This window comes from Podarcis gaigeae, assembly GCF_964106915.1.
Source record: "Podarcis gaigeae genome assembly, chromosome: 2".
Taxonomy (NCBI): Eukaryota; Metazoa; Chordata; class Lepidosauria; order Squamata; family Lacertidae; genus Podarcis; species Podarcis gaigeae.
In genome coordinates, this window is record NC_139679.1 from 106,429,547 (window position 1) to 106,453,234 (window position 23,688).

Below are 23,688 nucleotides of genomic sequence, written 5' to 3' on the forward strand. Positions count from 1 at the left end.
CCAGGGACCTCATCTGGCTTCCACTATTCATCCACCCTTAAATCCCTGGCTCTGATCAGTGGCTGGGAGAAGTTTGATGATGAGTCTCATAACGGTTTGTGGACAGAATCCACACACGCCACTATGGAAGGAATAGGAGCCCCTTTTTGGGCTAGGTGGAAACAGGGGCTCCCAAATGCCCTTTGTTAGGACCAAAAGGTATAGCAATAGTTGTCTTTTGTTACTGCTGTTCTGAGGACATGATACCACCACCTTCATCAGCCACAGAGATGCAAACACACACCAGAAAACCAGGAGGGTCAAGGGGTTTATTACTAAAATGAAGGATTAGCTAAACCTCTCTTAAGAGATGCTGGTTAGGAGGGAATGTCTGTAGTTGGGCATCACTGTCTTCCCCTGATATGCAACACTTCCCCATATACCTTCTGGATCAATAAGATGGGAGGAGCAGGTCAGGAAGAAAGAGTCAATGTCAACTCTACCATCTTGTGAGGAGTCTCACACAACTTATTTGAGGTATAATGAAAAGACAGCAAATTGTTAATTTATTATATTTTTACTGCCAGGCTGGGGGAAAAGATGTGCTTGTGGGATTTTTATTTTATTTTAATTCTCAGTTGCCCAAATAAAATGGTGCTTCTTGGGTGCAACGCACCTTCACTTGCTCAAAAGAGTTGACTAATAGCAGTTGACAGACACCTTCTATGAATCTGTGTCATCTTAGAAAACAAACAAACAACTATTGAAAGCTATTTGTGCAATCATTAGTATCCTGAGGCAATTCACGTAGGGGAAAGGAAGTGGGAAGAAGGAACCTCCCAATCTTGAGTGGAATAGGAGGGAACTCCCGGAGGAAGTGCTGAACATCATACCGCTTTTGACTAGAACCATTTTTCGGTGGGAGGGGAAGCGCTCTGTGTGACATCATCCATTTCACAAGAAAGGGGGGCAGCTTCTGGGCGTCAAGTCCAGGACTAAATATATTTCTTTGCTGAGGTTAAAGAAACCTCAGGAGGCAACTGAAAGCCATGGGCAATTTTCCGCTACCCTTGATAAAACAGGTAGAACTCTGCATCCCTTGTCTATGCCTGAGGCTGCAGGCCGAAGCAGCTGGGTGCTTTGTTTCCACGGCAACAGCAAAAGAGCCCAAGGGCAACGAGAAGTCGCCCAGAGGGGAACTCATCCATTCATTGAGCTGGTGTGGACATATTGGGGCAGATAATCAGCAGGAATAAGGCTTTCTATTCCCCCCACCACCGTTCTGGGACAGCCTGTGGACCAAACAGATGCCGTCAGGGCAAGACTTAAGGACAGAAATCTAGGGAGAATAAGAAAGATGGGCTTATCATAATGAATCTGAAGTGGAATCACAAAGTTAGAAGGAACCTCAAAATGGTAACCGTTACGATTCAGGTAACACCCGTTGCCCTCTAAAGAGAGCGGCCCTGTAAGACAATTACAAAATATAGGAAGCTGCCTTATATTGAGCAAGACCGTCGGGCCCATCTGGCACAATAATGTCGACGTGGACTGGCAGTGGCTTGCCAGGATTTCAGACGCGTCTTCCCATCCCTACCTGGAGAATGCTGGAGATTGTGAACCTGGGACTTTCTGCATGCAAAGCAGAGGTTCTATGGTTACGGCCCTTCCCCATTAACCCCGGAGTCTTAACTTACCTAACGGCACCACCGCAACGTAACTGCGTGTCTATGAGATGCTGGCATTGAAATCGCCCTGATATGCCTGATCCCAGGCGGGCCTAACTGGTACAATCAGGTGGAGATTAAAAAGCACAGGGTTACACGAAGGCCCCCAAATCTACAGCTAGGGTCTCAGAGAGAGGAGACGGCCAGAGACATGTGTGGGAGGTCCCCATTGCGGCAGAGTCCGGAGCTGGCAGGAATCAGGGCCCCTAGCACGTAGCATAGGCCGTGGCTTTGTCCCGGATGTACTGCAGGAGTTCGGTCACTTGTCCCTCCAGCTTCTGCAGCACAGTTGCTTTCTCCTTCATTTGTTTCTCGTTGGCCTCGAAGCGCCCTTCTAGCTCTGAAAAGAAGAGGCAGGCGTTTTTTCGAAGAAAGAGCAAGGCCCTGGTGACAACTGTTTTTCATATTCATCCAGTGCTTTTCCAGCTGCACTGGCTCCTGGGTGCAGTACAGGGTCAGATTTAAGGTGCTGGTTTTGACCTTTAAAGCCCTTCACGGCCTAGGACCCTCGTACCTACGGGACCGCCTCTCCTGGTATGCCCCACGGAGGACCTTAAGGTCCATAAATAGCAACACCCTAGAGGTCCCGGGCCCTAAGGAAGACAGATTAGCCTCAACCAGAGCCCGGGCTTTTTCAACACTGGCTCCGGCCTGGTGGAACACTCTGCCTCATGAGACCAGGACCCTGCAGGATCTGATTTCTTTCCCCAGGGCCTGTAAGACAGAGTTGTTCCGCCTGGCCTTTGGCTTGGAATCAACTTGATCCCCTTCCCCTCTTTCCTTTTTCCTTTCTCTTTTTGTGATGGAACTCCTATTTGGGGACTTCCCTGGCTTTTTTCTGGCCCATGTAGGACCAGTCTGGATAGCTGGCCTTGGTGAAGATTTGACGTATTCATCCCCAAAAAGTTTTTGATTTGAGTTTCTACTGAAACGAGGCTGCATTTTAATGTTGTACTTTAATCTTGTTTTTAATCAATTGTTTTTATACCTGGTGTTAGCCGCCCTGAGCCTGGTCTTGGCTGGGGAGGGCAGGGTATAAATAAAATTTATTATTATCATTATTAATGGAGAGGGAGTGGAAAAGGATGTGCCACAGGAGAAAGCACCCATGAAGCTGAGCTATGTACAGTGGTACCTCGGGTTACGTATGCTTCAGGTTACAGACTCCGCTAACCCAGACATATTACCTCGGGTTAAGAACTTTGCTTCAGGATGAGAACAGAAATTGTGCAGCCGTGGCGCAGCGGCAGCGGGAGGCCCCATTAGCTAAAGTGGTGCTTCAGGTTAAGAACAGTTTCAGGTTAAGAACTGACCTCCAGAACGAATTAAGTACTTAACCCAAGGTACCACTTTACTGGGTTCAGTCTCAGCCCTGACACATCACCATCTCTCAGTCTCAGCCGCATCCACAAAACACGGGGGGTAATAATAATGTGTGAGGCTCTCTGAAAACTCCAAACTGCTGTACACATTCCAACTTACTGTTACAGGCAACAACCAATGCGCGACCGTGCATGCACGCTGTATCCAGAAGTGACTTTTAAAATGGCAAAAGGGCCCTAAACCAGCCCAGAAGGAGCGGAAAAGGTGTGGGGAAAAGCGCCTAGCAATCCCATGAGCCATTGCACTGATCGTTGAGGCTGGAGGAGCGTTGGGGCTTGAGCAAGGAGGTTTAGAGGGAGCGATTGTGGTGGAGTTTGGTGTCTGCTGGTTTTTCAAAGGGGTTTCCAGAGGGTTAGAGGGTGCTTGCAGGCTTTTCCAATGGTGTTTCTAATACATGCGATTTCACTTGAAGGCTCAGAATGTAACCCGCGCCTAAATGGGGAGTTGCCTGTTTGTCTTCCTTTGATGCCAAACCTGTGCCCAATGCACTCAGTTGTAACTTCCTGAAAACCTCCAGACACCCTGCTATACAGGCCCCACCTCCCCAAAAACACACACGCCACCTGCTGAAGCATCACACCACCCCTTTCCTAGCTCAGAATGCTTCTCCTCTCCCTTATTTTGCATACCAAAATAGGACACGGGCTGTGTTTATATAGAAGTGTCAATAAGGGGGGGGGGGGAGGTGCCTTTAGAGTAAACATTTCCAACACCTTTTTTTTTTTTTGAGGTTGGGATCCTGCCCAACCACACCTGTGGTGTCCCTACCTTCCAGCTTTCTCTTGCTGCCCGTGGCCTTGTCCAAGAGATTCTGGGCTTCCTCCCTGAGGTTTTTCAGCCTGAGCATTGCATCTTGAGGCTGCTTGTCCACTTCTTCCTGCAACTTCTGGTATCTCCTCATCACTTTCTCCACCTCCTGGGGACACAGAGATTGAAGCTCACCACTACAGCAAAGGCTTGGAGGGACGCTAATGAGGTGCTAACTCTCTAGCCAATTATTTGGCTGGATTCCTCTAGTTCACATGAGATTCACTTCAGTTTGGTTCAGTAAGCCATGCCAGCCCAGGACCCACTTTCAGTTTAAGCATGCATTTGCGGATCCATTCCTTAATATTTTTTCTACCATATATTTGTACAGTACAGCTGCAGTTGAAGACTCGCCTTAGATCAGGCCATGACACAACCCACCTGTTAAAGGCCAATGTTTGGATTAACATTGTTTGCTTTGGTTATCTCCTGCTTGGACTACCATGATGCGTTCTACGTGGGGCTGCCTCTGAAAGTGACTCGGAAACGACAACTAATCCAGAATGCGGCTGCCAAACTGGTGACTGGGAGCAGCTGCCAGGACCATATAACACCAGTCATAAACGTCTCTATTGAGATCTCTATTGGCTCCCAGTACATTTCTGAGCACAATTCAAAATGTTGGTGCTGACCTTTAAAGCCTTAAATGGCTTCAGCCCGATATACCTCCACAGTTCAGCCTGGAAACTGAGGTCCAGCTCCGAGGCCCTTCTGGCGGTTCCCTGATTGTAAGAAGTGAGGTTACAGGGAACCAGGCATAGGGCCTTCTCTGTACAGTCAAATCTCAGGTTACAGAGGCTTCAGGTTGTGTTTTTTCGGGTTACGTACCCGCTGAAACCCGGAAGTACCGGAACAGGTTACTTCCGGGTTTTGGCAGTCGTGCATGCGCAGAAGCGCTAAATTGCGCTTTGCGCATGCGCAGAAGCGCTGAATCGCAACCTGTGCAGGCGCACCGCTACGGGTTGCGAACGCTGTGGATTGTGAATGTGCATCCTGCACGGATCACGTTTGCAACCCGAGCGTCCACTGTATTTGTGTCCACCCTGTGGAACACCCTCTTGTCAGACATTAAGGAAATAAGCAACTATTTGACTTTTAGAAGGCATCTGAAGGCAGCCCTGTATAGGGAAGTTTTTAATATTTGATGTTGTACTGTGGTTTTATAAATTGTTGGAAGCCACCCAGAGTGGCTGCAGCAACCCAGTCAGATGGGTAGCATAATAAATTACTTTATTATTGTTATTGTTATTATTAAATTGAATTCGGGTTTCTAATTTGGGGGAGAGGTTGCTTGAAAAAAATGGTTATGAGGGAAGAGTTGTCATGGAAGAAGGTGGAAGGAATTAATGCCGATGGCAGACAGGAAAATGCCAATCTGAGCCATGGAGAGTGTTGGCATCTATGTCCATGGCAAGAGACATGTGGGCAAGTTGACACAGTAGCTGTTGGCAGTGGTGGTGATCAGAGGGAAGAGGGACGCTCACATTTTCCAGCCTCCCCGCAGCAGTGGTGGCGCGCTCCGCTTTTCCCTTGGCCTCCTGGGCGAGTTTCTGATTGTTCTGCGACTTGTTTTGCAATGCGCTCACGTTCTGCGCCAGACCTTTGAGGCGGCTCTCCAGTTTCGACTCTGCGTCGACCAGTTTCTCGAGCTTGCGTCCGGCCTGAGAGAAAGAAAAACCGCAAGGCGCAGTCAAAACGTTGACCGATGAGAAAAAGAGGAAAGCCTACCTGGGCAGAACTTTTCACTTCAAGAAGCATCAGTGGCAGCAGGTGGGACTGCGAAAGTGGGACTGCATTGCTCTCCTGTTGTCCCAGCACCCGTGTGTTGCAGCTGGTTACAGGGGGAGGAGCAAGACAGGGAGGTGGGGCTTGGCACAGAGTTTGGAGCCTCGGATTGGCTCTGCTGCTGTGCCCGCATCATTACCAGTTCCCTGCTGCCTTGGGGAGACCTGAGAGCAAGGCAGCCCCACACCTGGTTCCCAGCCCATCACTTCGTAGCATCATGAAGGAAGGGACAATTGCAGGGCACATTTGCACCATCCGTTTTAATACAGCAAGGAAGTTGTTGCAAACCGACTTTTGTTTTGGCCTTGTGCCTGCTCTTTGACTGGCTTGGCATGTCTCTGCCATGGTGGCCACAGTGTGGCATTGCATTGGTTGAAATAAACCGTGGTTTAACGTGGATGAGCAGTGTGCTGCTGCTGCTCTGGAGCTGCCCACTGAAAGAGTAGAGGAAAGGTTTAAAGAAGCTTTTCTGGCCACCAGGTGGTTCAATTCATCTCACCTGTCTGACGCGTCCAGTCACAGCCTGGATGGCTTCCTTGGTTTTGTTCATAGCTTGCTCTGCTGCCTCCAGTTTGACCTTTGTTCCATTGAGTGCCGCGCGTGTTTCTGTGATGGTTTCTTGCACACCCTCCGCTCGCCCTCTGGGCATAAAGCATAACAGAGAGTTGGAGCACTGAAAAGACTAGCAATCTTACTAGTTTTTGTGGCTTAAGGACAAAAGCATTGTATATGCTTCTTCGTCAAACGTAGACTTACCAAGCTAAGTGTTGTCCAATCACACAAAAAATAGCAGATTGGAATTCCTCACACCCAACCCCAACCCCCATATTTTAAAGACCCCCCTCAAGGAATAAATTTGCAAAAAGGAAGCTTCATCCTCCTAAAATGGCACACCCTAATAAGCCAAGCTACTATTAATATTAGTACTATTTATTTATTAGATTCATTAGTCACTCAATACCCAAAACAAAAAAAATTCCTTCCAGTAGCACCTTAAAGACCAACTAAGTTAGTTCTTGGTATGAGCTTTCGTGTGCATGCACACTTCTTCAGATACCCTTTGACTGGCCTGGCATGTCTGCTCTTTGAAGTATCTGAAGAAGTGTGCATGCACACAAAAGCTCATACCAAGAACTAACTTAGTTGGTCTTTAAGGTGCTACTGGAAGGATTTTGTTTTGTTTTGACTATGGCAGACCAACACGGCTACCTATCTGTAACTCATTACCCAAAGTTTTCCAAGCAATTTGCATTTTAAGCAATTTAAAAACATAAAGATAAATACATAATACCACTGACAAATTCAAACCCAAACACCTATTGTTTTGGGTATTGCTCATAAGTCATGCCAAAACACATTCACATGCATTGCAGAGGAGCTGGCCACAATTCTTGGGGCTTGTTTTAGCTTTTCCAGGATACAGTTTACAATAACCCTGATAAAAACTGGCCCCATTGCCCAGCCAGTTTTTACAGTAATGACCAGAAGCTGGTGATTATTGCTATGATATCAGGACTTGAACAAATTATGACATTGTAAAATATGCAATTAGATTAACATAAAAAAGCTCAGTTAGCAAAAATAAAACCTGGGGGTCCCTCCCCCCATCGACATAGAGACTCACTTAGCTAGTTCCGCTTTTGCCAAGAGTTCCCTGGTACGGTTCAGGCTGTGCACCGTGTCGTTCAGGATAATGTCCACCCCGTCCAGCTGACTGATTCTATCCCGGATGTCCTTAATCAGGTTGCTGATCTGATCAGGGCTGCTGGGTAGGGAGATGTTGAGGACCTGCTGAGCCACAAGCTCAATGCTCTCAGGATCAGCACCTTCTTCTATGGAGACAAGAACAGGCCTGGAACTATCCATCCTTGTTTCCCATCCACCCATGTAGGTCTTGGCACAGGGCCGCCTTTACCCGGGGTGCAAGGGGTGCCGTGCACCCGGGCGCCAGATTCTGGGGGGTGCCAAATGTATACCTACTGTATACCGGTCCCTCTCAATCAGCAGCAGTGAAAAGCAATGGAGTGAAAGTCTCCCCCCCCCCCGGTTGCTCTGTTACTTGTAGCATCAAATACTGTGGTACCTCAGGTTACATACGCTTCAGGTTACATTTGCTTCAGGTTACAGACTCTGCTAACCCAGAAATAGTGCTTCAGGTTAAGAACTTTACTTCAGGATGAGAACAGAAATTGTGCTCCGGCAGCACAGCAGCAGCGGGAGGCTCCATTAGCTAAAGTGGTGCTTCAGGTTAAGAACAGTTTCAGGTTAAGAACGGACCTCCAGAACGAATTAAGTGCTTAACTCGAGGTACCACTGTACTCCCAATGAGTCAGGAAACAAGCATTTTTTTTCTGTTGCGTCGTTGTTACAGGTGAGCAATTTCCCCACTCCCCCCCCCAAAAGCTTAACAACATTTAGTTTGCGTCCCCCTAAAAACAGGTCAACAACTTTGGCTTCCCCCCTTGGGGGCGGCTAAACTAAATTTGGGGGCGCTGGGCGGATCTTTGCACCCTGGCGGCCCATATGCTAAAGACGGCCCTGCCTTGGCACACACACACAGCCCTAAATCTAGATGTCCAAATACCAACATTGCCACAGCACAACTTAGTGCAAATATGCTTGCCTATATAACCTGTACATTCCCCCACTGCCGCCTGCCCTGTCTGCGAGCTGTTTTAAAAATGTTTTTAATATTGTGTTTTAATCATTGTAAGCTGCCCTGCGACCTCAGGGCAAAGGGCAGGTGATTAACAACATCACTGCATCCATCCCTTTGCATGTCACATTGGACTGGTGTTCAGAGCAAGCCTGATGTTCTGCTACCTGCTAGGAAGTCCTTTATCCTCTGGATAAATTCCCGCAGCTTGGCCGTCGACTTCTCCACACGGTTCCGGGCCCCCTGTGCACGGTCCAGAGTGTCCTGAGCATGGCTCCTGGCATTCTGCGCCAAGTCCTGAATTTCTTGCACCTAAGAGTGAACACTGCAGCTTAGTACCCCATAGCAAACAGCCAGGCAATGAGCTGTGTCAGCTGTGGGGAGTGGAGCAGAGCGGAAAAGGGGAAAAGGAAGAGGTTTGGAGAGGATGTGTGCCCAACAGGGCTGTCTTAAGTATATCCAGCGCTGTGGTGCAGAGAAACCTCCGCCCCCCCCCATTTCCGAGTTAACAACCTTTTTACGATGCTGCGGGCAGCTTTGTGGGGCTGGAGGAGGCGGGCAGCGGCTGGAGGGCCGCTCCTCTGGTGGGGAAGAGGCAGAGCCTCCAGGCATGGCACTGCTTCAGTGAGGCGGGCGAGGGCAGCGAGCTGATGCCAGGAGGCGGCGCATCCAGCCTCCGCTTTTTCCCTGGCACCCTCCAGAACTTGGTGCCCTGGCGCCCCGTGCCACTTGCCTCTATGGGCAAGACGCCCCTGTGTGCCATGAAGTTAAAGAAAATCCTCTACTTGCATTATACAGGCAGATTTCAGGGAGGGAAAGCAAAACACTTTTGACTTTTCCCACCCTTTGGAAACTTCACCATTCTGCTAGCCAGCTCAGGTGTGCAGCTGGGAGTCAGCCCCAAACCCTTTAAAGTACCGTATTTCTCGCTCTATAAGACGCACCAGACCACAAGACGCACCTAGTTTTTGGAGGAGGAAAACAAGAAAACAAATATTCTGAATCTCAGAAGCCAGAACAGCAAGAGGGATCTCTGCGCAGTGAAAGCAGCAATCCCTCTTGCTGTTCTGGCTTCTGGGATAGCTGCGCAGCCTGCATTCGCTCCATAAGACGCACACACATTTCCCCTTACTTTTTAGGAGGGAAAAAGTGAGTCTTATAGAGCAAAAAATACGGTACTATGTAGCTGAGCAGGAGAAGATCCCAGGAGGGTGGGAAAGAACAAAAAGGCCTCGCTTTTTCTTTCACCCTCCTGAAACTTTCCATCCTAAAGAGAGGCACAAGGTTTCTGTCCCAAGCTGACAGGAGCCCAACCCTTGAATAAATCTGCAGTGAAATCTTTGCCTCCATGTGAATGGCATTTCTTCTTAACCTCTTTACATACACTTCTGCTGCCACTGTACCTTGCTAGCAATGGTGCCCAGGTGCCTTGCGCTGCGCTCCAGCTGGCTGGAGATGTTCTGAGCTGTAGAGAGGGCCTTCATGGACACAGGCAGTGCTCCAGTGCAGCCGGGGCCTCCGCAGTGCCGCTGACCTAAGCTGTCCCGGCAGGAAGCCCCTCCGCACGGGGTCTGCTCACAGCCCTCTTCTCCAGAAGCACCACAGATCTAGAGCAAGAGGAGTCCAAAATCAGGGCAGGGAAACAGGAGTCTGGTGAAAGCCCCATCCCTTGCATAGAAAAATGGAACGGGAGAAAGGAGGGCCAGAACTGGGGGCAGGAGAAAGTGAGGTTCTCATCTCCCCCCATTTCCCCATTTCCATGTTAGCCTGAAAATATTTTTCGAACAATCCCCCATAAAGATTCACCAGCAAATTTTGATGCAAATTTACCCTTATATACAGCGTTTTGTATTCTGTTCCCCCGCCCAATGCAGTAAGCCTCAGAGCAACTTATAAATTATTATTATTATTATTATTATTATTATTATTATTATTATTATTATTATTGTTATTATTACTGCCCCACCCATCTGGCTGGGTTTCCCCTGCCACTCTGGGCGGCTCCCAACAGAATAATAATAATAATAATAAAGTGATAAAACGTCAAACATTAAAAACATAACATTATGCAAGTGTTATGTTCCAGGGATCATGTCTAAAGCCAAAATTTCATAAAGTCAAAATACACTGGGTTCAAGCGCAGGCGAGATGGCCAAAATCATTTTTCCTGGAACCCTGCCCCACTTTCCATTTTATTTTTATTTCCTGCCATGGATGTAAAGCGAAATGCACACTAGTTAAATGTATGTAAGGTCGGGGCTTACTGGATGCACATCTTTACAAAGCGCCGCTCCCTGATATAATGTGTTTTTGTATCTCCCCCCCCCCCACTAAAAACATGCACACTTTATCCTAGCACTTGTATCTTTGTACACATGACTTGGCTGGAGAATCGTACTGCAAAATTATGAGGACGAATTCCAAACAATGGCTACCACCCCACCACCCCAACCCGGTTTGCATAGTGTTTCAGAAAGCGCAAATTAGCTCTTCGATCCAGAATTTCCACCCAATCCCTATCACCCAGGCCACAGCTCTCCTCTCTAACAAACACCTCTCCGCTCCCTTCCGTTCTCTTGCCCGCACCCTCGCCCTGAATAATAACTCGCCTTCTGGTTGATCCTGCTCAGACTGAGGCTGCTGGCCTTTTTCTGGAGGTCGCGCAAAGACTTCCGCTGAGCAGCTGCCGTCTTGCGGAAAGCATCCCCCCTGCGTCTCAGGAGCTCAACGGTGGCCTGATGCGTGAGCTTGGACTGTCCCACCGGGCTCCGAGGGCCGTGGACGGAGCTGTTTGCTTGCTGCTGGGCCAGCTGTGACTCCTGGAAGAATCCCAGGATGCTTTGGAAAGACTCTGCCGGCCCAAAAGAGGTACATTTCAGGGGTGGCCCCGTGACCCATGCCTAGATCCTTCTTCTGCCCGGATACTGCCCCCCACATTTCTTACTGTTGAAGCTGGCGTTAGTCATCCTCTGCAGCTGGCTGTTGAGGTAGCTGACGGTGCGGTTGAGCTCCCCCAGCTCTTGGCTCAGCGCATTCAGACGCCTCTTTTGCCCGCCAGCTTCCTTCTCGGTGCCGTCCAGGTGTGAGTCTGTAGCCTGCAGCTGCTGCCAGAGCTCATCTGTGTCCGCCCTAGCGGTGGGAAGGAATACAGCATGTATGTCCAACTCAGCTGCGGCACTTGTTGGGCAAAGCGCTATCTCGTAGGCCTACCTATAGAGAGGTTAGGCTGGCCTCAGCTAGAGCCAGGGCTTTCTCAGCTGTGGCTCCAATCTTGTGGAAGGCTCTGTCACAAGAGACTAGGGCCCTGTGGGACTTGACATCTTTCCGCAGGGCCTGCAAGACAGAGCTGCTCCACCAGGCCTTTGGCCAGGGCACAGCATGACTCCCTCCTTTGGCAATCTTCACAGAACTTTAGCCTAATGGTTGCCATCAATTTGAGTTGAACTAATTTTATAATGAAATGATTTTAGAATGTTGTATTATTTTATTGTCGGGAGGGTTGTCGGGAGGGGGAAAAGCAGGATAGAAATAAGGCACGCAAAATGATTCAAGTGCTGCACATCCCCAAAGCTGGGTGGCAAGGGAGAATACAAGGTGGATAGGACTGCATTACCAAATTTTGTTGGTTTATCGGAGCCAGAGAGTACAAACTGAAGGCTTTTGCAGATGACTTAGTTTTGACTCTACAGGAGCCAGACACTAGTACAAAAAGAGTTTTAGAACTAATCCGAGTTTTTGGTCAGGTAGCAGGATTTAAATTGAACAAACAAAAAACCAAGGTCTTGGAAAAAAACTTAACAAGCGTGGAAAGAGAGAGGTTTCAAGAGGAAACTGGTTTAATTATGGCAAAAAAAGTGAAATACCTGGGAATTAATATGACACCTAAAAATGTGAATTTATTTAAAGACAATTATGATAAATGTTGGACTGAGATTAAGAAGGATCTAGAAATATGGTCGAACTTGAAGCTTACCTTGCTAGGACGAATTGCAGTGATTAAAATGAATGTATTGTCTAGAATGTTATTTTTGTTTCAGACATTACAAATTGTGGATAAATTGAATTGTTTCAAGAAGTGGCAGAAAGATATATCTAAATTTGTCTGGCAGGGCAAAAAGCCCAGAATAAACTTTAAGATACTCACTGATTCAAAAGAAAGAGGGGGATTTGCCCTGCCAGACTTAAGACTGTACTATGAATCGGCAGCTTTCTGCTGGTTGAAAGACTGGCTACTACTTGAAAACGCAGACATTCTGGATTTGGAAGGTTTTAATAACATGTTTGGTTGGCATGCATATATCTGGTATGGCAAGGTTAAAGTGCACAAGGGTTTTAAAAACCATATTGTCAGGAAAGCATTATATAATGTTTGGACTCGGTATAAGGATTTGCTGGAAAATAAAACTCCCAGGTGGTTATCACCAATGGAGGCTAAAGAGGTGAAGAAGCTAAACACGAGAACCAACTGGCCAAAATATTCTGAGATTTTAGAAATAGAGAGTGGCGAATTTAAATTACAGAGTTTTGAGAAGATAAAGTCCAAGGTACGAGATTGGCTCCATTATTATCAAATAATGGAGGCCTTTAAACAAGACAGGAAAATTGGGTTCCAGGTGGAAAAATCGAAATTAGAAACTGAATTGTTAGAATCCAATACTAAGAACCTATCAAAGATGTATAACTTGCTGTTGAAGTGGAATACAATTGATGAAACTGTTAAATCAGCAATGGCTAGATGGGCACAGGACCTAGGACATGACATTATGTTCGCTGACTGGGAACAGTTGTGGACCACAGGTATAAAATTTACGGCTTGTAATGCCTTAAGAGAAAACATTATGAAAATGATTTATAGGTGGTACATGACCCCAGTCAAGCTTGCTAAGATTTATCATTTGCCCAATAATAAATGCTGGAAATGTAATGAGACTGAAGGTACCTTCTTTCACCTTTGGTGGACCTGCCCGAAGATTAAAGCTTTCTGGGAAATGATTTATAATGAAATTAAGAAAGTACTTAAATGTACTTTTCATAAGAAACCAGAGGCATTTCTTTTGGGTATGGTGGGCCAACTGGTGCCAAGGAGGGACAAGATCTTTTTTATGTACGCCACAACGGCAGCAAGGATTCTACTAGCAAAGTATTGGAAGACACTAGAGCTACCCACGCTGGAAGAATGGCAGGCGAAAGTGATTGACTTTATGGGACTGGCAGAAATGACCGGCAGAATCCGCGACCAGGAGAAAGAAACTGTGGAGGAAGATTGGAAGAAGTTTAAAGTATATCTTAAAAATCGCTATAAAATTGAGGAGTGTTAAAGTGTGAAGGGAAAGGAAGATGTAAAATTACAGCTGTATTTATTCTTTTTCATTTATTGTGATATTGAAAAGGAGAATAAGTTTAAATATTAATTGGTTAAAAGAGTTGCTGAAAAATTGTGAAACTAGGATGCAAAAAGGGGAAGGTATGGGGAAGTCCGAGAAAAGAGGCTTATGAAAAGGAGGTTAAGAAAGTTGGATCTATGTTTTCTTTTTGTGTGTGTCTGGTTGTTGTATGTATTGTTTAGTGTTGCTGTGTCGATAAAATTGGAAAATCAATAAAAAATTATTTTTAAAAAAAACCACCAAATTTTGTTGGTTTATAGAGCTCTCTCACCACCACGCCTTTTGTCTAATGGTTTTGGGAACTGTAGTGCTGATAACTCTCTAAGCTGGAATGTGTGCAGAGGAGATGGTCAAGGGTCTGGAAACCACGCCGTATGAGGAACAGTCGAAGGAGCTGGGTATGTTTAGCATGGAAAAGAGGAGACTAAGAGGAGATATGATAGCCATGTTCAACTATCTAAAGGGCTGTCACATGGAAGATGGAGCAAGCACGTTTTGCTCTGCTCTGGAGGCTGGGACCCGAACCAATGGCTTCATGTTACTAGAAAGGAGATTCCGACTAACCACCAGGAAGAACTTTCTGACAGTAAGAGCTGTTTGGCAGAGGAACGGACTCCTTCGGGAGGTGGTGCACTCTTCTTGCTGGGAAGTTTTTTAAAACAGAGGCCGGAGGGCCATCGGTCAGGGATGCTTTAGTTGAGATTCCTGCACCGTAGGACTAGACGACACTCGGGTCCCTTCTAGCTCTACATTTCCATGATTCTGTGATTCTATAACTTCTAGCTCCTTTATCCCCACACCCCAAATTAAGATGTCCAGGAGTGGATGCTTGTTAATCGGTTTTTCAATCTGGATGTGCCCACAGAGGAAAAACTTGAAGCACAAAGGTTATCAAATCCTTCAATTTCTGGCATGCACAAACCGAATAAAAAAACCAGACCATTTCACGCTTAACAACTTGTTAAGTGTGTAAGGACAAAATAAGTAATTATAATTTATAAGTTTTCATGTTATTTTATTTTGTGAAAGCAACTAGAAAAAATATTATGTTGGGAAGATCTCACACAGGTGAAGGGAAGCAGTGGGGAGGAGGGGAGGGTTAGGTTGAATTTGGGAAATAAAATAATATATGGGACAGCAAAGGATATAATAGATTCTTATAGAATAGTAATATATTGTAACCAGAATAGAAGTTAAAAAGGGGAAGTAGATGTATTTTTAGTATTTCATTATCATAATAGTTATTATTATTTCTTATTGGTAGAAGGCAATGTTAACTCAGACTTCTTTGTTTTGCTGTCTGTATAATCTTCTTAAAACAACAACAGCCCAACCTCTCTCACCACCAAAGAAACACAAATGAACAGCACGAGCAACGCTGACACCAAACCCTACATACATTAAGCAAAATAGAAACATTGCCACCCGACCCCCCCATCTCCCCCCCCCAATGTCTCAGCAAATGAAACTGATTTGGAAAAATGTTACATGGAAAAAAAACGAGAGACATTACACATACTTCTGTAAAACAAGAAAATCTTTAATACAGTGGTACCTCAGGTTACACACGCTTCAGGTTACAGACTCCGCTAAGCCAGAAATAGTGCTTCAGGGTAAGAACTTTGCTTCAGGATGAGAACAGAAATCGTGCTCCGGCGGCGCGGCAGCAGCAGGAGGCCCCATTAGCTAAAGTGGTGCTTCAGGTTAAGAACAGTTTCAGGTTAAGAACAGACCTCCGGAATGAATTAAGTATGTAACCAGAGGTACCATTGTAATAATAATTTAAAAAACCAACAACAGACCATTCCCCCTTTTCTGCTTCCCTCCAATTCCACCTCACGTCTCCTTACCTGGTATCTTCCAGAAGGGCACTGAGCTGCTGCAACAGGGGAGTGCTTGGACTGCTGCCGTCCCCAAGGAGCCGCTCGACGTCACCCAGCCTGTCCTCCAGGTCGCGCATGCGGCTGCTGCTGGCCGCCGGGATGGGCCCCCCTTCCTTCAGGGCCTGAACTGTGCCCTGCAACCTCCGCAGCTGTTCCCAGAGCTGTGCCAGAACCGCGTCCCACTGGCCGAAGCAAGGGTGGCAGGGGGAGCAACGGGGGAAGTTCTGCTGGAAGCCCCGCCGGCACTGGTCGCAGCGCGGCCCCGTGAAGCCACCTCGGCAGGGGCAGTGCCCAGTGAGACGGTCACACTGCAGGCTCTCGGACCCTGTGGGGTCACACTCACAAGCTGCAGGGGGCAAAAACCGGAGGTCATTCCCCAAGCAAGCTTTGGCTTTAGTTTGTTTACGTACCATTTCATTCCGAACCAGTACAAAAGCCAGTTGCACCACATTGAAACACAGTGGTACCTCGGGTTACATACGCTTCAGGTTACATAAGCTTCAGGTTACACACTCCGCTAACCCAGAAATAGTGCTTCAGGTTAAGAACTTTGCTTCAGGATAAGAACAAAAATCGGGCTCCGGCGGCCCGGCGGCAGCAGGAGGCCCCATTAGCTAAAGCGGTGCTTCAGGTTAAGAACAGTTTCAGGTTAAGAACGAATTAAGTACTTTAACCTGAGGTACCACTGTATAAGCACGCACCATTAAAACACACCATACAAAACATTACAGAAAGACAGTACGAGTGGACTCTCTGTGCCCTTACCACAGCAAAAAGACTGATACTGATGAACTGGAAGAATAACAACACGGCTCCCTACTGTGATTTTATTGGTGATTTTATTGGTGTTAGCCGCCCTGAGCCCAGCTCTGGCTGGGGAGGGCGGGGTATAAATAAAAATTCATTATTATTATTATTATTTTATTATTCTACGATTGGATTGAAGACTTCTATAAACTCGCAACATATGAACAACTTGGATATAAACGCAGACTTGCTGCAAACAAATTCAATGATATTTGGAATCCATTCTTACAAATATTGTAATAGGTTAAGATCTGGTGCAGTACAATAACAACCTTGTAAAGTATACAGTTTTGAGGGTTTTCCCCCTCCCCCCCTTCATTTTCCCTTCTACACGGTTTCTGTTTCTCTTTTGCTTTCTCTCTCTTTTATTTACATATCACCATGTTTAGTGCACATGTAATTAAGTACGTTTTGAACTTTCGATAAAGATGTTTAAAACACACACACACAATAGAACCATCATTCTAGAACAATGCAGCAATCGTAATAGTTCAATATGCTAAAGATACACAGCCCACGTGTGTTTTTGTGGGAAGACTTGGCAAAAGCAGCGGTTATCCCATAACTCACTTGCAAAGAAGAATCAGCTTGCACAGTTGCCTACCAGTCAATAGGCCAGGGGAGGCATTTCTTTAGGGCCAACAATATTGGGGCAACCAGCATTAGCAGAGAAGCACAGGGTGCTCAAGTAAGGCATTGTCAGAGAACCTGAGCTTCTAATGCCAGGAGGTGGGGAAACTCATCCAGATCCCCTATCCCTCATGGGCCAAATTTGACAGGTGGGTGGGGTTAGCCATCTGTCAATCACCTGACCTCACAATGCAGCGCTCACACACAATGTTTGGAGCGGAAGATTCTCGCTTGCACTGCGCTCTCGTACTCACCTAGACATTCCCGTTCCGGATCCCCCCAGTGATCTTCTTGACAGTGGGAGCAAACACGGCCCCCGAAGCCCGGCTGGCAGTGGCATTGCCCTGTGAACTAAAAAAAGGGGAAGGTGAGGCGGTGGTAGTAGGGCTGGAAGCTGGTGCACAAGCCACCCAGGTGCCTCCCCCTCTTAGGCTAACTTTACCATGTTGCAGTCCGACCGTAACGAATGGGCAGGGTCACAGCTGCACGGCTGACACCCCACGTCACTGCCGAAGCCCCAGAAGTTGGGGGCGCACCTGTCACAGTTCTTATCTACCACGTTGGGGCGGCAGGGGCAATTGCCTGTAGTTCGATCGCAGTGGCAGATGCCTTTGGAGCAGTGTGAGGGCAGCGTGCCCTGCTCGTTGCAGGTACAGCCTTGGGAAAAGAGAATTTATCTTATTGCTGCCAGCGTTTTCAAATGCACACAATTTCCCCCCATATATTAAATAAATGTTTCCCTGTCTTCTCTAAACGTATGTTCTTATTGTTCTCTTATTCTATGTGTTAAGTCTGCAAGCTGCGCATATTCTGGCAGCTTAATTTGCCGTTCTTCTTTAGTTGGGACCTCACTCGTTTTCCATTTTTAGGCTAACGAAACACAGGCCACAGTAATAGCATACATAAGGTAAAGGGACCCCTGACCATTAGGTCCAGTCGCGGACGACTCTGGGGTTGTGGGGCTCATCTCGCTTTACTGGCTGAGGGAGCCGGTGTTTGTCCGCAGACAGTTTTTCTGGGTCATGTGGCCAGCATGACTAAGCCGCTTCTGGCTAACCAGAGCAGCGCACGGAAACACCGTTTACCTTCCCGCCAAAGCAGTACCTATTTATCTCCTTGCACTTTGATGTGCTTTAGAACTGCTAGGTTGGCAGGAGCAGGGACCAAGCAACGGGAGCTCACCCTGTTGCAGGGATTCGAACTGCCGACCTGCTGATCGGCAAGCCCTAGGCTCTGCGGTTTAACCCACAGCGCCACCCGCGTCCCTCTGTAGTAGCATACATAAATAACCTTTTCTGACACCTGGGAATTTCAGTCTGAATTATCCCCAACAATAAGGACTCTGGTTTTGGGGGGGAAAGACCTTTTAAACATTTTTTTAATTCATTATGGATCATTTCCCAGTACTCTTTTACCCTTTTACAAGCCCACCACATGCGAAAGAATGTTCCCTCAACCCCTTTGCATCTCCAGCACGTATCTGATTCGGTCTTATACATCTTAGCAAGCTTACTCGGTGTTAAATACAGTGGTACCTTGGGTTGCATACGCTTCAGGTTACATACGCTTCAGGTTACAAACTTCACTAACCCAGAAATAGTGCTTCAGGTTAAGAACTTTGCTTCAGGATGAGAACAGAAATTGTGCTCCGGCGGTGTGGCAGCAGCAGAAGGCCCCATTAGCTAAAGTGGTGCTTCAGGTTAAGAACAGCTTCAGGTTAAGAACAGTTTCAGGTTAAATATGGACCTCCGGAACGACTTAAATACTTAACCTGAGGTACCACTGTACCACCTGTAAATCATTTTCAGGTACTTGTCCTTCAAAGAATAACATTTTCACTTTCCACCAACCCTGCTCATCTTCACTAGCAAACTCTTATTTGTTCTCTGTTCTCCAGCATCTTGCTGCTGCTTTCTTCACTACCACCCCTAACAATTGCTGCCTAAAGTGACCACCTCACTCTACCTAATGAACAGGGTCAGCCCTGTTCCATGGACTGCAGATCTACTCAAGCCTGCCACACCCTCCTTCCTCTAGGCTTCACAGGGACCACCAGCCACAACAAAGCCCACGAAACACGACCTCTCATTCTCAAATCACAAGTTCCTCCCAGCCATCCTCACAATCCAGGCCCGGCCACCCTACTCACGTCGGCAGCTACGCTGGAAGGCATTGCCGTAGTAGCCAGGCTGGCACTCAGAACAGTGGGGCCCGCCAGTGTGGTAAAGGCAGCGAAGGCATTGGCCGCTGTGCGGATCACAGGCTTCGGGGTCGCTGGGGTCAATGTTGTTGTTGCACTGGCAGGGGCGGCAGGCTCCACCTTCCTGCTCAGGGGCTCCAAAATAGCCAGGCGAGCAGTGGTCACACCGCGGTCCTGCCAGAGACATGGGACATTATTGAGGAGTGGGAGAAGGATATGTAGACCCAAACTGCAGTCAAACCAACAATACATGCTTTTCTAGATGGGCACACGAAGGGGTTGTGGCTCACAGGGCTTTTGCGAGAGAGAACTCGGTGAGATCACTTCCTTTGTTTACCTTGGCAGGAAGCTGTAGCCCAACATATTTCCTTCCTGCCTGGGCAGCCCTCGCCACACTTCCAAGCTGACCAAACGTACGTGTCTGAGCTCTGCAGCTCAGACACTATTTCTGAACTTACATTTTGTACTTTTGTGACTTAGATCGTAGTTATAAACCTGCCTTCATTTTGCTTCTGTAACTGCCGCTTCAAGAGCTGGATTATGTAAGTAAATGCTACTTTTATTTCTTCACAAAACAAAGTGTGATTGTTGTTTTTAAGGGGAAGAAAAGGGGTGACAGTATTCCTTAAAGCGTTCTGGATTATTATTTCTAGAAGGTTAAATCAACCTCGTTTTAGCAAACGATGGCACTCTGCTGATTTCACTCACATGAACAAGGAAGGGCAGTAACTAAACAATATATCCTCTCCTAGTGCCTAAATCCATTCCTACAGAACACACAATTACTTAGTGATGGCCATTTCTCCTCTTTTCTCACTATGGCTCAATGGGAAGTGGAACTCTGTTGAAATGTTTTCGCTGACCTTTATCACGACAACTAGAAAGGTTGTTGCCAGGTCAGAAAAACTGGGAGCTCCTTCACCTCCTTTTGTGTACCTCTTCACAATCAACCAATTCTATTGTGTTTCTGGTAAAGGGTAGAGGTGGGTCTAGGAAGGGTAGGGGCATGGAGATGCTAGAATTCAAGGCAAGAAGGAAGACTGTACAGCTAGTTAGGTTCAGGGGCTCAGTGGTGCATGTGTTTACATGTGCAGAGAATCAAGAGAAGGGGAGACAGATCCAGGCTGCACAACATACAACCCACCAAGCTGAATGCAGTCAACTAGTCTGGGCTACCACCCAGGAGGACTCCCCTGCTCAGCGCCTGAAGGCCCCAGTCCTGCCACTCAACACCTGGCCCAGGGCAGGGCCTGATGGGCTCTATAAAGGACTGCTGCTGCTGCTGGGCAGAGAGGGCTCCGTTTTGTTTTGTTTTTTGTTTAAATTGCTGTTATTTTTTTACCTATGTCATTTTAAACTGTGATATTAATGCTGTATTCTTAAGTTTTAGATTTGGATTTATGTGGAAATTGTTTCCGATTTGGTTGTGTATTTTTTTGATGTGGGTTATTTATTATGACTTTTGTAATTACGTAAATCTTGTTATGCTGTAAGCTGCCTTGAGCATTGTTTTTTAACTGTGGAAAGGCGGCATACAAATAAAAAATGATGATGATGATGATGAGTCACAAATATGAAAGCCTATCAGGGACTTGGTAAATTTGCTGGTTGTGCCACCAGCCTAACATGTGGAATGCCCATCACCTAGCAGATTATGAAACCTGGATGGAGGGTGTTCTTTTTTCTGTAAGTCATCCGTTGAACACGTCATAATAGCAGGATCATAAGACTGATTCAGCGCATTAGTCCATCTAGCTCAGTACTGTTTACTCTGACTGGCAGAGTTTCAGGCAGGGGTGTTTCACAGCCCTACGTGGAAATGTCAGGGGTCGAACCCGGGACCTTCTGAATTCAAAGAAGATGCTGTGCAATTGAGTCACGGCCCTTCATGGAGCACAGAGGCAGTCTGAAAGGGCAGTGGAGGTGTGCTAGAGGACAGTCTTGCGGAGGCTGTGTCCTCAAAATGGCAACTTATTTAACTGCATCCCTTGCCCTTTCGATACGCCTTACCTGTATAGCCCGGAGCACAAAGGCAAACAATCTGATTGGTTTCCCTGTCGGTATGGCAGGAGATGCCGTGATAGTGCCGAGACCCTGGATACCCAGGGCAAGGGCAGGGACGGCACTGTTGCCCTGAGCCCAAGACGGGGTCTCCATAGTAACCATCCAAGCACCTGTGATGGGGTAAAAAAAGGAGAACAGAGGCAGTAAGAGCAACCTTAGGTGGTTGTTGTTGTTAGTAGTAATTTATTACATGCCCTTCATCCTAATGCCCAGCAATTAAAAACACAATATTAAAAACAATTCAAAACTACTTACAACCACAAAAGTAGGGTGGGTCCTAAAAATATGCACCTCAAATGTCAAATTATCACCTGTTCTTCCTGGCCACAGCTGGTTTTGCCCCAGTATAAGCCTTATTAGTTTAATCTGAAGCCCCATCCCACAGTTTAGCCTCTTCACAATATACTCCCGGCCTAAGGCTTCCTCCGCTTTCAATCCTTCTCACAGTGTCTCTCTCCTCCAGTAATCTTCCCGTAGAATCTCCCTGTGTCCTCCTAAAACAAGCTAACAGTGCCTGCTCTAATCTCTTCCTTGAAGGCTGGTATCAGGGGACCAAGCTGTGCTGCAGGATTCAGAAAAAAATGTATCTCCTCTCTGCCTCTCTGTCTCCCTCCCTCGCGCCCTCTCCCTTTCTCTCTCTCTCTGTGTGTGTGTGTGTGTGTGTGTGTGTGTGTGTGTGTGTGTGTCTGGGCAGAACATCCATGTTTGAGATGGGAAAATGTGGGAAATGGGGCTGTTTGACTCTAACAAAAAAAGACTGTTGTCTTTTTTCCAATCTGCTGCAATGAAACTCTTTAATAAGGGGAATATTTAGTGTTTCTTGTCAAATACCAGCACCAATCTTCTGAAGGAAAGGGACTCTGTCAGTCAATGCTTGTCCACCCCCTCCCATCCCATTTTCCAATCAAGAGTCGCCCAGTCATAAGGAACTCAGCCCTCCACACTGCAACATTTTATTGCAGTTGGGATCCCGTCACATTTTCCCACGAATCCCACATGCGTACCTCTCACAATGGCGGCCAGCTGTGTAATCGCGGCACCGGTGGCAGGCCCCCGTGTGCAAGTCACACTCCTCTGAGTGCCCATTGCAGTGGCAAGGCCGGCAGGTTGGGAAGCCCCACTGGCCTGGTGGGCACTGGTCGCACTGGCGTCCAATGGCACCATGTTGGCACCGGCATTGCCCGCTTACTGGTTCGCAGATCCTGGAGACTGAGCCTTCGGGGGAACAGGCGCAGGCTGTGGGGACAAGGGCCAATGCTTTCAGCATGACAGGTGAGGGTGCATTAACCATTAGAAATTATGGCACAGTTCTCTGGAAAGTCCCTAATATGGAGATTGCGCCCAATTTCCTGGCGCAGGGTAGTTTCAGAGAGTTCAACGTGGCAGCTATTGCCAAATCCACAAGTCAGGAAGCTCTTCCAAAACACAGCTCCTTAACCTCTAGTAGTAACCACCCAGGCTGACAGGGTGAAAGGATAATGGGGTGGGGTGGCAGCAACGTTAAGTGAGTCTAGCAGTGGTCATGTTGACCTAGGACCCAGAATCCCTGGGTTCAAATCCTCACACAGACCTGGGGGGCGGAGGGGGGGGACACTAGAAAGTATTGTGCCAACTTAAAGATTAACAATTTCTAGGTACTGGACAAGGCCTTTGATTGTTTCTGCTGCAAGAGACTAATAAGGCAAGGCTGCCCGTTCGGAAACATTTACCTCACAGGGTGGCTGTTAGGGTAAAATTGGAGAGGAAAAGAGAACCATGAAGGCCGCCCTGAGCTCCTTGGAGAAAGGTTGGGACAATAATAATAATAATAATCATCATCATCATCATCAATATGAAGATGGTTACTTAATCCCATCTCCTCATCCCAATCTGAAGAGGTTCTCCTTTTTTGAAGGGACTATACATTAAGGCCAGAGAGCAACTCAAATTCACACCATGCTTTTGAAGCACTATGATAAACATTCCTGCCCTTCGTTAAAGAATCCTGGGAGCTGTAGTTTGTTATGGGTGGTGAGAGTTGTGAGGAGACCCCACCTCCATTCCCCTCACGGAGCTACAATTCCCAGACTGGTTCAACGAGCTTGGGAATTGTTGCTGCTCTGTGAGGGAAATAGGGAGGGTCTCCTCTCAACTCTCAGCAGCCTTTACATTTCCCACAATTCTTTGGGGGAAGTCATGACTGCTTAAAAGTGGTATCATGGTGATGTATGGTTTGGATGTGGCTTAAGTTAGTCAGGTTTAACCACTGCCTGGAGTTGTAGGAGCTTGAATAATACCTAAATATATAATAAGGATAATCCCAAAGAAGAGAATCTGCTCCAGTCCAGTTCTGTTGCTCAACTGAGGCCTCTTGGACTGGATGGGGCCTCTCAAGCCACAGAGA

At 47.1% G+C, this 23,688-nt stretch overlaps 1 protein-coding gene across 5 annotated transcripts in view; it reads right to left on the reverse strand.

Annotated features, from left to right (window-relative positions):
* Positions 1 to 292: 292 nt before the first annotated feature.
* The window catches only part of LOC310836649 (laminin subunit beta-2-like), a 72,624-nt gene continuing 49,228 nt past the window's right edge, over positions 293 to 23,688 (reverse strand). For all 5 annotated transcript variants that reach the window (XM_083722276.1, XM_083722273.1, XM_083722277.1 and 2 more), the window contains 15 exons: positions 22,310 to 22,541; positions 21,252 to 21,415; positions 19,191 to 19,415; positions 17,484 to 17,698; positions 17,296 to 17,392; positions 15,572 to 15,950; positions 11,282 to 11,466; positions 10,947 to 11,188; positions 9,741 to 9,944; positions 8,505 to 8,649; positions 7,306 to 7,513; positions 6,181 to 6,322; positions 5,381 to 5,557; positions 3,858 to 4,005; positions 293 to 2,046 (listed from right to left, as the gene is read on the reverse strand). In XM_083722276.1, coding sequence (XP_083578402.1) covers positions 1,913 to 2,046; positions 3,858 to 4,005; positions 5,381 to 5,557; positions 6,181 to 6,322; positions 7,306 to 7,513; positions 8,505 to 8,649; positions 9,741 to 9,944; positions 10,947 to 11,188; positions 11,282 to 11,466; positions 15,572 to 15,950; positions 17,296 to 17,392; positions 17,484 to 17,698; positions 19,191 to 19,415; positions 21,252 to 21,415; positions 22,310 to 22,541 — 2,897 coding nt within the window. In that variant the 3' untranslated portion in view covers positions 293 to 1,912. The remainder of the gene's footprint in view (positions 2,047 to 3,857; positions 4,006 to 5,380; positions 5,558 to 6,180; positions 6,323 to 7,305; positions 7,514 to 8,504; positions 8,650 to 9,740; positions 9,945 to 10,946; positions 11,189 to 11,281; positions 11,467 to 15,571; positions 15,951 to 17,295; positions 17,393 to 17,483; positions 17,699 to 19,190; positions 19,416 to 21,251; positions 21,416 to 22,309; positions 22,542 to 23,688) is intronic.